General features: G+C 36.2%; 1 protein-coding gene across 1 annotated transcript; it reads right to left on the reverse strand.

The window, feature by feature from the left end:
• Positions 1-14,087: 14,087 nt before the first annotated feature.
• Positions 14,088-14,940, reverse strand: LOC134265224 (uncharacterized). The gene is made up of 2 exons (XM_062747475.1): positions 14,488-14,940; positions 14,088-14,267 (listed from the first exon to the last, which is right to left on the reverse strand). Exons 1-2 carry the CDS (start codon positions 14,938-14,940, stop codon positions 14,088-14,090), a joined length of 633 nt encoding a protein of 210 aa, XP_062603459.1.
• Positions 14,941-15,932: the final 992 nt, after the last annotated feature.

The following is a 15,932-nucleotide window of genomic DNA, read 5'->3' on the forward strand; positions in this document are numbered from 1 at the left end:
TTCTGCTGGCTCTTTTGTTTTCTTCATTTCCCTACGACGTAATTAATTTCATCTAGCACGTCAGCACGTCAGAATAAAATAAATATATATATATTTAAATCAATCTCATAGCAGGGTTTATATATAAATATTTACTTAACTACTCTTTCTAAAACATTCATCAAAAAGTTACAGTTTTCTGAAAAGGAAAAGATTAATAATAACTAGAGCCGAGCTCGTTGCAAAGCAACGAGTAGGTCTTCCGTCCTGTTTGACCGGAAGTAACTTTCATTTAAAAAAAAAAGTAATGAAGTCCAAAAATGGGCTAATCCTCCAAATCTTTGTTAAGTATAGCAAAATTAAGCCTTTCTTTGGTACTTCCTGTTTGACCGGAAGTGACGACGACGGACGGAAAATTAATATTTAAGCTTCTAGTGAGACATGTTACCCAAAAACCTGTCAAAACGGCAAACATATGCACTTTCTGACTACTTCCGGTTCGACCGGAAGTGACGTCGCCGGACGTATTTTGACGACCCCATTAGATAAAGCTTGATATTTTGAACAACTTTGCTTCTTTGATGCATAACAAATTCTCAATACTTTATGAGATATCTGGAAAAAACTTTTGGCCCCTCTAGGTCCCTTTATTTAGGGGTCAGCCCTTTTTTGACATATGATTTTAAAGATCTTTTAATTCTGCACAAATTATGTTCTATATATTTTAACAAAATATTTTTAGTTTAGAAGATAAAAAGAAAAATATGAGTAATTTTTGGTTCTTTTATGCGTTCTAATTTTTGACCCCTATATAGCGCCATTTTGAATACAGAAATCGAAAAACAAAAACCGATGTGCACAACTTCAATCCTTCTATTATCTAAAATCAGTATAATTTCTGCTCCAGCTGTAGCCGTCTCTGAGCCTTTGTCTGGAAACGAAAGCCTATAAATTTTCCTTTAAAGGGAATTAACTCAAAACCGGAAGTGGCTTTTTGAAATTTTAGACAACATTCTGATAGAGTTTATTAACGTCTATAACGTCTGAAAATTTGAGCGAAATCCGTTGAGAAATGAGCGAGATATGAGGCCTCAAAGTTGCGGTCTAGGAAGCAGAAGAAAAAAAAAGAATAATACCGTAAATCTGGAAATTTTTACTGTAGATAAATTTTTAGCAAATTTGCGCGTGCATTGCATTCGCAAAAATATTTTTCTTAAAAATAAGTCAACATGTGAAGCATTTTTTTTAGAACTCGCGTCCTTTTTTTACTCAGTGAATAGGTGTCGGTAAGCACCGGTCATTTTTAAAAGAAAACTGTTTATACTAGTCTACTATATAACTACAAGTTAATTACCCGTGCGTGTAAATAGCCCTCATTATATGTAATATCGTCTGATGATTTGACAAGCACTAAGGCGGTATGCCCCTTTTTAATTATTTTCATCCATTAATTTGCCAATAAAGAGAGAACAGTCATTTTATCTAACCGTGTATCAACACGGGCGATAACTCAAACTCAGTGCATTTGCTAGAAAGTTCCAAATATAAACGCGGCGTGTAAATTTTAGGTGAGAAAAAACCAATCATGTAGTTATATTTTTTCTTCATTTGGATTATACTTTAGGTTAAAAGGCATACACAACCTCTAAAATGTTTGTTATAATTGATTTAGAAATTATTTTTAGTGCAAATCCTTTTGTATTTTTATCAAAATTGTTTCGGAGCGATTTTGCAATATCTTGCCACGTTGCGAGTATATTGGTGGTAATTTAACTGGGCAATTTATTTGAAACATACATAACCTGATATGAAAATCTTAAGTGATTTTAATTTTTAGCACCAGTGACAATTCGCAAAAATTTGAAGCGTAGAAATAAATCAACAGCTTTTTGACCCAAATTCGCAAAAATAAATCGACGTAAAAATTTCCAGATTTACGGTAATCTTTACCAACAGAATCAGTAGAAGGTCTTCCGTTGGAAACGGAAGACCTTAAAAATAATGTCTGTAATAAATACCGAGGCTTCCCGTTCTCCTCCTACCAGTTCCTGCTGAATTCTTCTTCTTGACTTCCGCCGGCCCGGCCCTTCGTTTTCTTCACTTTTCCATGACGTTATTGAAAAAAATGCTTTCATGTAGCATGTCAGAATAAGTAAATTTAAATTATCATTTTTTAAATCATTTTTTTTTAAATTTATTCTATTACGCTCCTTAATTCCTTCATTAAAAAAGTCGTCAAAAAATAAATCTTTCCGTTTATACACTCTCGTTCACATTCATTTCTTCAGTAAAACACTTTCGTATTTTGACAGAATTTCAATCTTTGATGATTTTTTTTACTGATATCTAAAAAATGATCACAAACCTCATCTTCTTGTTCTCCTTTATTTTTTTTTCCCCATCTTTTTTTTTTTTCATTTTTAAAACAGGTCGTGATACACTTTTAACTTCAGTTGAAAGTGAGGCGACTGATTTGTTTTTGTTTTGTACTCTTGTTAACATTAAATAACTGGTTATAATGATTCCTATTACAAAAAGAAAAAAAAATTACATCTACCTCTCGAGGGATGTGGGCTTTTTCCAGCCGGAGAAGTTTTGCTAAATCATCTGCCGGAGGATCGACATCAAATTCCATTGTCCACTCTATGTTTGTGACACTCAGTTCTAAGAATTTAATGTATATATGAAGTGGTTACAACTGTTTTGAGGATCAATTATAATTGTACACATGTTGATCATTTGCTTGGAAATAGGACGTATTGTCAAGGTCAACTCGTATCTCTCCTTATTTATGTTGAATGTAGCTTTGTCTTGGCTACCCAGTTGGACACTGACACTTCGATATTCATAATGAACATATCTACACATTCGACTCTTAACCCTTTAACGTCCAGAGACGCCTTTTGACGCCTTTTCAGCATCGCGGACATTTAACGGCTGGCGTTTCGTGAATAATTGAAATACAATAAAACAATTGATATTTTCGTAAACTAGAGAAGAAACTGAACACTTTTTCTACACAAAGTTTTTCTATATAATGCTACGAAATTATCGTAAACTTTTAGTCAATATTGAATATCCCACGAGGAAGTTGATATAATGGCGCATAAATGACTGATTTTGTGCTTTCTTCTGTGGCCTTTAACTAAATTTCAACACAAAATAATTTTTTTAAAAATACTAGAACCCGAAAGTTTGAAATTTTCCCTACATTTTTTATTACAAACTTTTTAAGGTTCATGAATTCGTTACAGAGATATTTGTTGTTGAAAATTGTTTCATTAAATCCTCTGTTATGGAAGTGTTATTTGTAAATTTGATTGTACTTTTGGAAAGTATAAAAGGAGAAAAACGAAAATTTTGGAAATTTGGGTCTTATTCGTTGCCATGGCAACCGTGACGTCATTTTACTCTACGTAATTAAATAGTTTAGAATTTTACCTCTCAGAAAATATATAGGTTGCTTTATGTAAAAATGACTAGAAAATGTTGAAATTTTTATTCGAAATTTTTAGTCAATTTTGCTATTAAAACGCAAAATCTCTGGTAGTTAAAGGGTTAAATATGTTTTATTTGTTTTTGTTCAACATGACATCTCCATTGGAGATATCAGTTTCTAAAGAATAAAAATCCGAAAAAGGGAGAGGGAGACATGGTTTTTTTTATATGATTGGTCAGTGACTGATCATTATAAAAGTATAAAACTATTTGTACTGAGTTTTTAATTTGTTTCTCAGAAATCTGTCAAAATAAAGAAATGGAGATTATTAACGAAATTGTAAGAATTTTTATGTTTTTGCTGGGGGTGGGCAGTTTTTTCTTCCCTGGGAACGCACCTGTTGAGCCCGTTTATTGGATGGATCAGGGGTTCTTTGAAACCCTTGAATCTGAAGATAGGGGGAAGAAATCGTTGAAAATGAAATTGAAATTGATAGATTAATACAAATATATCTTTTATAACTTGAAGAAGATTTAGGCTATCTGAAGATTTTTAATCTCCATCTGTCAATTAAATGCCAAAAAACCCTTTCATTTAAAGGAGTTTTTACCGGTAATCAAGTTTGCTGTAAGAAAATTGGTCTCTTTCTCTCTCTCTCTTACACATTGATCACTCACCAGTGAGTGTGAGAGGGTGTGCGGTGTAACCCTTACTACGTCTATAAAATCGTATTTTCTTATATACCTGATCAGAAACCGGGTGAATAATCGTTTTCTGATATATTCTAACCAGACACAGGGCGTATAATCGTTTTTTTTTTGTATATCCTTACCAAAAACCGATCGTATAGCCGTGTTCTAATATATCCTTCACTCTAAACAAAGTTTTAGTAATTTATATTTACTTAAATTTGTGTATGTAAATAATAATATATTACTTAGTTTTTACTTAAAGTTACCACTAATTACTAGCTATTCCTAAAATATTCTTATTTTGCTATATTTAATTGTTTTACTTAAAACAATAAATAATTTACTTCATCAAAGAGGATTCAGAGCAGCTGCAGAACAAATTACTTAAATCTGGTAGTCTAATTACTATATGTATATACTATAATGGAAACAAATAAAGATATCAGAATTTTATATTAATTCCTATATATAACTAATATTTTTGCCCCTTTAAACGAAGTTTCGGGGGTATATAATTTTTGTCGTGTCCATCTGTCTGTTTCTCTGTTTGTGCGCAAAAACTTTAACCTTGCCCATAACTTTAGATTTAGCGGAGCTATGACTTGCATATTTTACATGCCCATTCCTTTTGACAAGACCTATCATTGAGTATCGCCGAATTTGACCTTGACCTTGGAGTTTGACCCACTTTTACAAATTCCAAACTTTTTCTGTAGCCATATCTTTTTAACAGTAAATACCTGGACATTAATACTTCACATAAATATACTCCTTGTTGAAAGAACTTTCATTGAACACCAACAACCATGTCCATTTGACCTAGACCTTGGAGATTTCAATCCTTGTGAAAAAACTTTAACCTTGGCCATTACTTTTGAACGATAGGGCTTTGAAGGGATAGGGCTTTCATACTTACATATATTTAATTTCCGTATGAAGACCATTCATTAGATACCAAATACTTTGACCCTTTGACATTGACCTTGGAGTTTGACCCACTTTTAAAAAGCAAACATTGACTTCAACGTTACAAAGGTTGGGGTTAGTGTATTAATACTTTACATATTTTATCCCCGTGACAAGACCTTTCTTTGGATACCACCAAATCTGACCCTTTGTCCTTGACCTTAGAGTTTGATCTACATTTCAAAGTTGGTAAACTTGACCATAACTTCTGCAGGGTTGGGCCTAGTGCTTTCATATTTCAGATATGTATTTTTTGTTGCAGGACCTTTCATTACATACAAATAACATTGACCATTTGACCTTGACCTTTTAGATATCAAGAAATGCCAATATATTGAATTTGCAAGTAAGAAAAGTTAAACCTTTGCTATGTTGCCATATGGGGGGGGGCATTAGTGTTTCACAAACACATCTTGTTTAAATTTTATTCAATTGATTTAAAACAATAATTTATTTACTGAATCAAGGAGAATTCAGAGCAGTTGCAATACAAATAATTACTTAAAAATGGTAGTCTAATTACTGTCAGGATTGAATTCTTAAATTTTCATATTGTCTGTGAGGAGGAGTTATCTTTCTTCTAAATATTCCTTCATGTAAAAATAAAGTTATACTAATTAAAATGCTGTATTAAGTACTTGAAACTTTAAACCATTTTTAAAATTGTCCTTAAAAATATACAAATTATTCAATTTAGAAGGTTTTTGATGTTGGGATGAAATGGTTTATTGCTAAATATAATAAAACAATTACAGAGAAATAATGTCAATTTTAGTAAATATGATAAGTAATCATTTACTTATCATTCTCTTACTTTGCACTCTATTACTTAGTGTTCTAATACTAAGTAATAACTTTCCAGATTTTGAATAATTTTTGAATTACATTCACTTAGTAATTATGTTCCCCAAACGAAGTTGGGGAACATATTGTTTTTACTCTGTTTCTTATTATTATTATTATTATTATTATTATTCCTGGGAAAATTTTGTCCACGAGTGATCTTGTAAACTTCACATCCGACTAAGGTAAAATGTTTTTAGGGTCAGTAGACATGTTATGTAGATTTGCCGAACGAAGGTCATTTTGCGCGCACGTGCTTGCAAGAGCGCGCACGTGCAACACGTGAAATGACCAATATAATGGATATTGCTGTAACTTTTCTTTTTCTTGATGAATTTTTTTGAAACTCATAATGTAAGGATGCATTAGTAGTATAGACAAGATGGCATGGTCAAAATAGCAAGATCTCACGCGCATGCACGTGCGCTTCGCTCTGATTGGCTGAAACTAAAGTCTCAATATCTTTCTTGTTTCTTGTCATAATATTTAGAAATTTTGAACATAGTCCTACATTACGAAGATCTACAGCATGATATAGAAAAATTTTCATGAAAGCATGCGCATGCGCGCGTGCTGCAATCTGATTGGCTGAAACTTTAAATGGCTATATCTCCTTTGTTTTTTGACGAAATGCTTTGAAATTTAAAACATAGTCATGCATTAGGATATCCTAAAATATGATATAGAGAAAAATCATGGAATCACGCGCATGCACGTGTGCTGCAATCTGATTGGCTGAAACTTAATATGGCTATATCTCCTTTGTTTTTTGACGAAATGTTTCGAATTGTAAAATATAGTCATTCATTTAGATATCCTTCAATACGATAAAGATAAAAATTTATGAAATCACGCGCATGCATGTGTGCTGTAATCTGATTGGCTGAAACTTCAAATGGCTACAACTCACTTGGTTTTCAACCAAACAGGATTGGATTTAGAACATAGATAAATATAAGGGACTCCTACAGGAAGTTGTAGTCATTATGCACGTGCGTGCACGTGAAATGAGTAAAATTAAAAATACACTCGAATGAGTGTATTTTTTAATACTTTTGGATCAAATGCTTTGATATTAAGTATATTAAAATTTGAGATAGTGTAGACAAGACAATATGGTCGTTACGCACATAAACACGCGTGCAATGCCTATTTTGAACTATATTTTGTATTTTTCTGGGAACACCTTGATTAAGTCTAAATTCCATAAAGTATTTCTTATCTAATATAGTTTACAGGGAATATGGCACCAAAAGGGAGTTGGGGAGCGTTTGGGGAACATCTGTAACGGTCCCCGTTACAATTAGCACTAGTTATTCATAAAAACCTAGTACATAGAAAGAATGTTATCTCTAAGTTAAGTAATAGTGATTTACTAAAAATGAGTCGTTCATTTACTAAGTAATATAATTCCTATTAAGTATTGATACTTAGTAATTCATTTTATAAGTAAATGAATTCATCATCATTACTAATTATGTTTACAATTACTAATAATGATAGTCATTTACTTGCTATTCTGACTAAATGGATTACTAATAATTACTAGTTTTCCTTAATCTAATACCTTATTTTAAAAGCAACAAGTATAACTTTTTTAGAGTGTTACCAATCGTTTTCTTTAATATTTTTACCAGAAACCGGGTGTATAATCGTTTTCTTATATATCCTTACCAAAACAGTGCGTATAGAGGAAACCGGGCGTATAGACCGGGCGCGAAAAATGACTTTAAATACTTCTCGATTCCAATAGTGGTCTCCGGAGGAATGGTTACAGTGCAGTCTTCGTGTCCTGTCTTTTCCTTTGTAGATGTGCGCCTTTCTTACATAGTGTGTTCTCACAGAAAACTGCTACCACATTCTTCCTCTGAGTTACAATTTCACTTACGGTATACGTCATTTGGTTGGCAGCTTGGAATTGGGTTTTCCAAATGGCACTGAAGGTGGCATTATTGTACCGCGCATCACCTTATCCGGAAGTCCACGTTTTTCATTAAGTTCTTCAATATTCAGCCGAATTTTCTTTATACTGTTTTTATTTACATCGGTTATAATACCCCCCCCCTTTTCTTGCAGGTCTGTTGCATGTTGGTGGCTGACGCTGGTTCAATATTTGCACCAAAATGTATACCACGCATACCCTCTGTTGTTAGACTCGTACTCAGGTAACCGACAATGATAATTGCTTAATTCGTAAATCTTAAATGTGAATTTAGCGCCTCTCTTTGATGCTACGATGCTACGTGCCTGGACTGATGGAAAAGCCTTATCACCCCCCCCCCCCCCCCCCCAATGCTTAATCACCAGTCAATCAGTGATCACTGTTATCAAAGCTCCAAGTAACATTATTGAAGTTTCTTTTGACACCACATTTCCCAGTCTCTGACTTTGTTTTAGAATTAATTTTTGGCCAATTAATTCCTTATACATCAGTGAACTTCCTCTTTCTTAGCTAATTAGAGCTCAATAATTAGAGTTGAAATAATTTTTAGAAGATAGCCAAAAACTACAATATTTCAGCTTTTATTTCATTCAAATTTGTATTTCTCAATAATTCACTAATTAAATTTTTGAAGTTTTGAAATTAATATGCCAAAGATGAACTTTAGCCAAAATTTAGCCTAAAATTCAATAATCTGTTAGGAAGAGTTATTGCCTTTTTTCATCCCTTAAGGACAAAGATAAATTTTGATGATCGATCGTCCAGGTCTTCACAAAATCCTGAAATTCTTGACATCTAAATTGTAGTCCACCATCCGATATTATAACGTTTGGTATGCCAAATCTAGAGAACTGTTTCTTAAGCAATGATATCACTCTTGCACTCGTTATTGTTGGTAGGTAATCTACCTCAATAAAACTGGAAAAGTATTCTACCGAGACCATGTAGTGTTTTCATTGTATTTCGAATAAATCTAGTCCAATTTTCTGCCAGGGAAATTCAAATTTATTTTTTACTGACAAATTCCACAATAATCTGCAATCTGTTTAATGTCGGATTTCATCCCAGGCCAAAAAATAACACCACGAGCTCTCCTTATCATACTGTCATATCCTAGATGTGCTTTGTGTAATCGCATCTTCATTTCTTATCTGAGTGTCTTTGGAATGACGACTGCTTCACCTTTCAAGATGAGTTCATCTTCTAAGCTTAGAGTGTCACGAAAATCAAAGTAATGATGCACACTCGTTGGAAGATCTTGTTTACTGTCAAGCCATCCATTGGCTATGATGTCGGCCAATGTTTGCATCTCTGAATCTTTAGCAGTCAAGTCCTTGTCGTTTTCTTGTAACGTCGAGACAGATAGAATCCTATGACGCTCATCTACACTTCCTTCCGTTGTCATGAAAAAAGCTCGGCTTAGCGTATCCGCTATTACAAGGTTCACTCCTTTCTCAAATACGAATTCTACATCATATTTGAAGTAACGCATCATAATGTCTAGCAGTCTTTTTGGCGCTAGCCCTAATGGTTTGCGCAATATAGCAGATAATGGTTTGTGATCATTATGGATGAAAACTTTCCTTCCATAAGTGTACTGATCAAAGCGTTCAAGTCCATAGAGAACTGATAAAGCTTCCTTCTCTCTCTCTCTCTCAGCCCATTTTCTCTCTGCTTGTGTAAGAGCTCTTGATGCGTACTCGACCGGCTTTCCATCTTGGAGTAGAACGGCACCAATTCCTTCTTTGCTGCTGTCAACTTGCAGTGTTACATCCTTTGAAGGATCAAAATAAACCACAACTGGAGTTTGTTAACTTACGTTTCAAAGTCTGAAATGCTGACTCACCTTTCTTGTCCCAGGTCTACTTTTGGTCTTTCCGGTTAAGTAGTCGTAGTGGTTCCAATACCTTCGACAAATCTGGTAGGAATTGTGACATGTATTGAACAATTCCACATAAGCGTTTGATTCCCAAGACATCAGTCGGTGCTGGCATTTCAAGGATAGCTTTCACTTTACTTTCATCAACCTTGACACCATCCTTAGAAATTTTGCGTCCATGAAATGAAATTTCACGAAGTCCGGATTCTTCCTTATCCTTGTTTAGTGTAATGTGTCTCTCTTCACATCTCTGGAAAACTTCTGCATCTTGAGTTCATTGTCACGTTTTGCTGCTTCTTCACTGTCACCACATCCTGAAATAATAATGTCATCGACAATGCTATATACACCTTCCAGTCCTGATAATCGCAGGTGAGTTAAGGCTACATATGGAGGTTTCTATGCAAAATATCTAAAAAATTCAATAATTGCGCTTCCTACTGCACAGAAAATGTTAAGACTTGTTTTCAATTACATTCTTGGTACCGAGGGCATGCAATAGCCAGTATACATTATGACGTCATATCATGACGTCATCGACCTCTACTACACAAGTTTATAAGAAACATCAACAAAATCGATTCGGCGCAAGGTCATACCTTACTTTGTTTAACAGAAACAAGGTATAAAAAGACGCAGGATATTCCAAGGATTTAACATATTTCTGCACAAATGTCGACACTGCAATTGTTTAGTTATTCTCCGTGCAGTTTTAAGTTTAAACAGGGTAAAATATCACAGTCCAGTGAAAGTTACCTAAAATTTTTATCGATTGAGAAAGTGTATAGGATTTGTGCAGCAATACTATTAATTTTAATAACATTCTCCTTAATATTATACATTGTTTATTTTAGATTAGATAGGATATGCCCTTGCGTCGACGTGATTTTGTTGATGTGTTTCATTACCTTGAATGGGAGAGAACAATGACGTCATAATATGACGTCATAATGTGCACTTGCATTAATAAACTGTGGGTACTAAGTATGTATAAGAAAATTTATTTGAACTTTCTCTGTACACAAAATATACAATTTATGAATTCTTATTAGCTCATTTGCATAGAAATACCCATATTTAGCCTTAACTCACTTGCGATGCTTCGTCTAGCTGGAAGATTTCACTGGATACTTTCAATCCAAAAGGTAAACGAGCCCATCTCCCAAATGGTGTTATGATAGTTGTAAGTTTGCTCGATTCCTCATCAAGGCGAACGTGCCAAAACGCTTCTTTAACGTCAAGTTTGCTGAATACCTTCGCGTTTGTGTGCTTTGGAAGTACGTCATCTAATACAGGTCATCTGTAGTACTCTCGTATCAGAGCTGTGTTCAGAGGTTGTGGATCTATATAAACTCGCAACTTTCCATCTGACTTGTGAGCCACGGCCATCTGACTAACCCACAATGTTGGTTGTGTAATTGGTATCAAAACACCTCGATCAACAAGTCTGTCGATTTCCTGCTTCACTGAGTCCTGGATAGCAATCGGTATTTTCCTGCATGGAAGTACTTTGGGTTGAATACTGTGGTCAGCTTTCAGAGTTGCTATGCCCAAGTCACCACGAGGCTGTTCTATTCCAACTTTAGATCTGAACTTCTCACTGTTCACGGTCACAAGTCCCATGTCTTGAATTGCATCCTTGCCAAGAAGACAGGTAAGATTGTTTTGCACTACTACAAATCTAAGTTTCTGGACGACGTTGGAACGCACATTGATTACATCAAGGTCAGCTTCACCAAGGGGTTTCATATGAGTGTTCTTCCACATGTTAAGACGAACGTTCGACGGACGACACTGTTCCTTCTTCACATATTTCTGACAAATGGTATTTACGTCAGCTGCACTGTCCAACTGAAAACGTACGTCACAATCATTTACCTTCATTTTAGCAGTGATGTCTTTGCTCTGTTTGTCTTTGCTTTTCAACGCATGGAGCCAACTGTCTTTTAATTCTGAACTGTCTTCACTCTCTTCACCCACAGCATGTATTTTCTTACATTTGGACTTAAAATAATTTCCCCCGTTGCACTTGTCACATCTCTTGCCCCATGCCAGACAATTTGATTTGCCATTTTCATGTTTATAACCACAGAAATCACACTCTTTCTTCTCCTTGTTTGAAGACTGTGAATCACTTTTCTGTTTGTGTGTCACTTTCTGTTTTGTGAAGTTTTTCTGTCGTTTGTTTGTAGATAGTTTATTCACTTTGTTAGCTCACCTGAGCCGAAGGCTCAAGTGAGCTTTTCTGATCAAAATTTGTCCGTTGTCTGTCGTCGTCGTTGTCAGCGTCGTCGTAAACTTTTCACATTTTCATCTTCTTCTCAAGAACCACTGGGCCAATTTCAACCAAACTTGGCACAAAGTATCCTTGGGTGAAGGGAAATCAAGTTTGTTCAAATGAAGGGCCACGCCCCCTTCCAAGGGGAGATAATTATGAATTTGTGAAAAATTAATGGCATTTTTAAAAAATCTTCTTCTCCAGAACTGCTGGGCCAGGAAAGATGAAACTCATGTGGAAGCATCCTCAGGTAGTGTAGATTCAAGTTTGTTCAAATCATGACCCCCGGGGCAAGGGTGGGGCCAAAATGGCCGACCCTAGTTTTACATAGGAATTTATAGGAAAAAATCTTTAAAAATCTTCTTCTCCAGTACCACTGGGCCAGGAAAGATGAAACTCATGTGGAATCATCCTCCGGTAGTGTGGATTCAAGTTTGTTCAAATCATGACCCCCGGGGCTAGGGTGGGGCCCAAATGGCCGACCCAAGTTTTACATAGGAATATATAGGAAAAATCTTTAAAAATCTTTTTCTCCAAAACCACTGGGCCAGGAAAGATGAAACTCATGTGGAATCATCCTCAGGTAGAGCAGATTTAAGTTTGTTCAAATCATAACCCCCCGGGGCAAAGGTGGGGCCAAAATGGCCGACCCAAGTTTTACATAGGAATATATAGGAAAAATCTTTAAAAATCTTCTTCTCAACAACCACTAGGACAGGAAAGATGAAACTCATGTGGAATCATCCTCAGGTAGTGTAGATTCAAGTTTGTTCAAATCATGACCCCTGGGGCAAGGGTGGGGCCAAAAGGGCCGACCCAAGTTTTACAAAGGATAGAAAAAATCTTTAAAAATCTTCTTTTCAATAACCACTGGGCCAGGAGAGATGAAACTCATGTGGAATCATCCTCAGGTAGTGTAGATTCAAGTTTGTTCAAATCATGATCCCCGGGGTTAGGGTGGGGCCAAAATGGCTGACCCAAGTTTTACATAGGGATATATAGGGAAACCTTTTAAAATCTTCTTTTCAAGTACTTCAAAGCTATGATTTGTGATATTTATATGGAATCATTTTCAGGTAGTGTAGATTCAAGTTTGTTCAAATGATGAAGGCCTGGAGGGGGGGGGTGGAGTAAATTCAAGCCTGATGTGCTCAGGTGAGCGCTGTGGCCCCTGGGCCTCTTGTTAGATGAAGTGATGTTTTCTCGCAGCTCTTTCACATGTATGTTTGACAGTTCAAAAGCCCTACACATCTGAATTGCTCTGTTCAAAGTCACTTTGTCTTCTCGTAACAGTTGTTCTTGTAGCTTACCAGTAGCTGTGAATACAATCTTGTCACGCATCATCCTCTTTTGTTCCTGGAAATTACACGATGCTGCACGTGTTCTTAATTCTGCAAGAAATTTGTCCCATGGTTCCTGATAAAGTAAATTCCAGAATCTGTGAGACTCTAACACTTCGTTGGAACGAGGATTACAATAGGCCTGTAGCTTCTCATATAACTTAGCAGGGTCATTCTTATGAGATTCGTCTTCCCACTGAAACTGGTCGTATATCTCGACTACTTGAGGTCCACCACATCTCAAAATAATTGCTACTTGTACCTCTTTACTTTTGCCGATTCCTCCTGACCCAGACATGTAAACTTCAACTTGTCTTTACCACTTTTTTGTAGTTCTCGGATACATTTCCAGAGGATAAATCAAGTTGGGGAGGTAATCTGAACGGACAATTGTACACCTGTACAGGTCCTGCAGCTTGTTCTTGTTCATCCATTCCGAATAAAAATTTCAGACTACTGAGAATTGAGTCTGGATCCAATATGGCGGTTGTGTACAGAGCACGTGTTGAAAAATAAATTCAAAGTTAGTATATAAAAACAATATTTCACGGAGCATCACTTTCGGGGACGACCGGTAACATTAACAACAAGTTTGCAGCGCTGCCACCATGTTGATATGGCCATCAGGGCTAATCATAGATGAAACATTTCTTACATGAACACAACGTTTATTATTATTATTACATGGCGTCTAAACATAACAACAAAATACAAGCATCCCGAGCCAGATCATAATACATCACCAGAAACCATTTGATCAGATCGATCTACGCCTCCCATATACTTGAACGCATTAACGATAGCAGGATTTTCGATGGTTGTTCCTGTTCGTGGTGCCACTCTTCCACAGGGGGCTTTTGCAGCTTCCTCGATGGTAGATAACAGGTAAACAACTTTACGGTCATGGTACTTCGCAAAAACAAGTTCATCATTTCACATACTGAACATGTTACCTTTGTCCTCCTTTCTGTCCTTGATCCGCTGCGGAATTCCCTTCCGGTTAACAAGTAATGTTCAAGTGGCACCACACCCGAGCACAAACAAGTCTGTGTAAAGCTGTGGTGAACTATAATAATTGTCCATGTACAAAATGTAACCTTTCCAAAGTATCCTCGCAGTCGTGTGTAACCCCATTTGCACAATCAGGTGTGCCTGATTTTCCAGTATACAGTTTGAAACGTAAACAATACCCGGTCACTGCATCACACAGCATGTAGGCCTTGATCCCATTCTTCTTGGGTTTGTCTGGATTGTGCACACGAAAAGAAAGATTTCCTCGCCACGGTACCATCTCCTCATCCATAGACAAATGTTGGTGTGGACGAAACACAGTCCCGAATGAACAAACAATGTTCTTGTACAGGGATCCAAGTTTGTAAAGTGGATTCTGACCCGCATTTCCTCGACGTAACTGCCCGTTGTTGTTTGCCAAATGGAAGAAACACATAAGAAGCCAAAACCTGTCCCTGGGCATCACTGATGGGGAAAACGGTGTGGAATTCACTACCGACGTTGTCCAGTATTCCGAGATATCCAATTGAACCACAAATCCCATCGCGATGAACCTTTTCATTTCGGCCATTGTTGTTGGGACCCAGCTACGGAATCGGGAAGAAGGCGTCAGGTTTCCCTCATTTGTTGTAGATACTGCTCCGCATAACGATTAATTATACCCCACGCAACTAGTTGCGGGAGGTATAATGTTTTTGACCCGTCCGTCAGTCAGTCAGTCAGTCAGTCCGTCAGTCAGTCCTCATTTTTTGTCAGCGCAACTCCTCATAAACCGCTGCACAGAATTTCGTCAAACTTTGCAGGTATTTAGGATACAATGTGTAAATGTGCATATTACCAGGAAATTCCGATTCCATTATATTTTCCGGGAATTTCCGCACTTTTTAACTTAGGCATTTGGCCATACCTTGAATATAGAGATGAACAGTTTGTCAGCGCAACTCCTCATAAACCGCTGCACAGAATTTCGTCAAACTAAGCACGAAGTTATGAACAAATGTGTAGATGTGCATATCACCAGAAAATTCCGATTCTGTTATTTTTTCCCGGACTTTCCACACTTTTTAACTAAGGTTTTTGGCCATACCTTGAATATAGAGATGAACAGTTTGTCAGCGCAACTCCTCATAAACCACTGCACAGAATTTCGTTAAACTTTGCAGATATTTACTACACAATATGTAGATGTGCATATTACCAGGAAATTCCGATTCCATTATTTTTTCTGGGACTTTTCGCACTAAAAACAGTTTGTCAGCGCAACTCCTCATAAACCGCTGCACAGAATTTCGTCAAACTTTGCAGGTATTTAGGACACAATGTGTAGATGTGCATATCACCAGGAAATTCTGATTCCGTTATTTTTCCGGGAATTTCTGCACTTTTTAACTTAGGCATTTGGCCATACCTTGAATATAGAGATGAACAGTTTGTCAGCGCAACTCCTCATAAACCACTGCACAGAATTTCGTTTAACTTTGCAGATATTTAATACATAATATGTAGATGTGCATATTACCAGGAAATTCCGATTCCATTATTTTTTCCGGGACTTTTCACACT

This window comes from Saccostrea cucullata, unplaced genomic scaffold, assembly GCF_032062105.1.
Source record: "Saccostrea cucullata isolate Sc308-1 unplaced genomic scaffold, CSIRO_AGI_Scuc_v1 ctg1381, whole genome shotgun sequence".
In the NCBI taxonomy this organism is placed as follows: domain Eukaryota; kingdom Metazoa; phylum Mollusca; class Bivalvia; order Ostreida; family Ostreidae; genus Saccostrea; species Saccostrea cuccullata.

Bases quoted from the DNA above. Each gene is read 5' to 3' on its own strand.
- LOC134265224 (XM_062747475.1), bottom strand. From the start codon at position 14,940: ATGGCCGAAATGAAAAGGTTCATCGCGATGGGATTTGTGGTTCAATTG. The intron at 14,268-14,487 runs GTTACACACGAC...GTTTTTGCGAAG, and splicing joins CACCTGATTGTGCAAATGGG to TACCATGACCGTAAAGTTGT.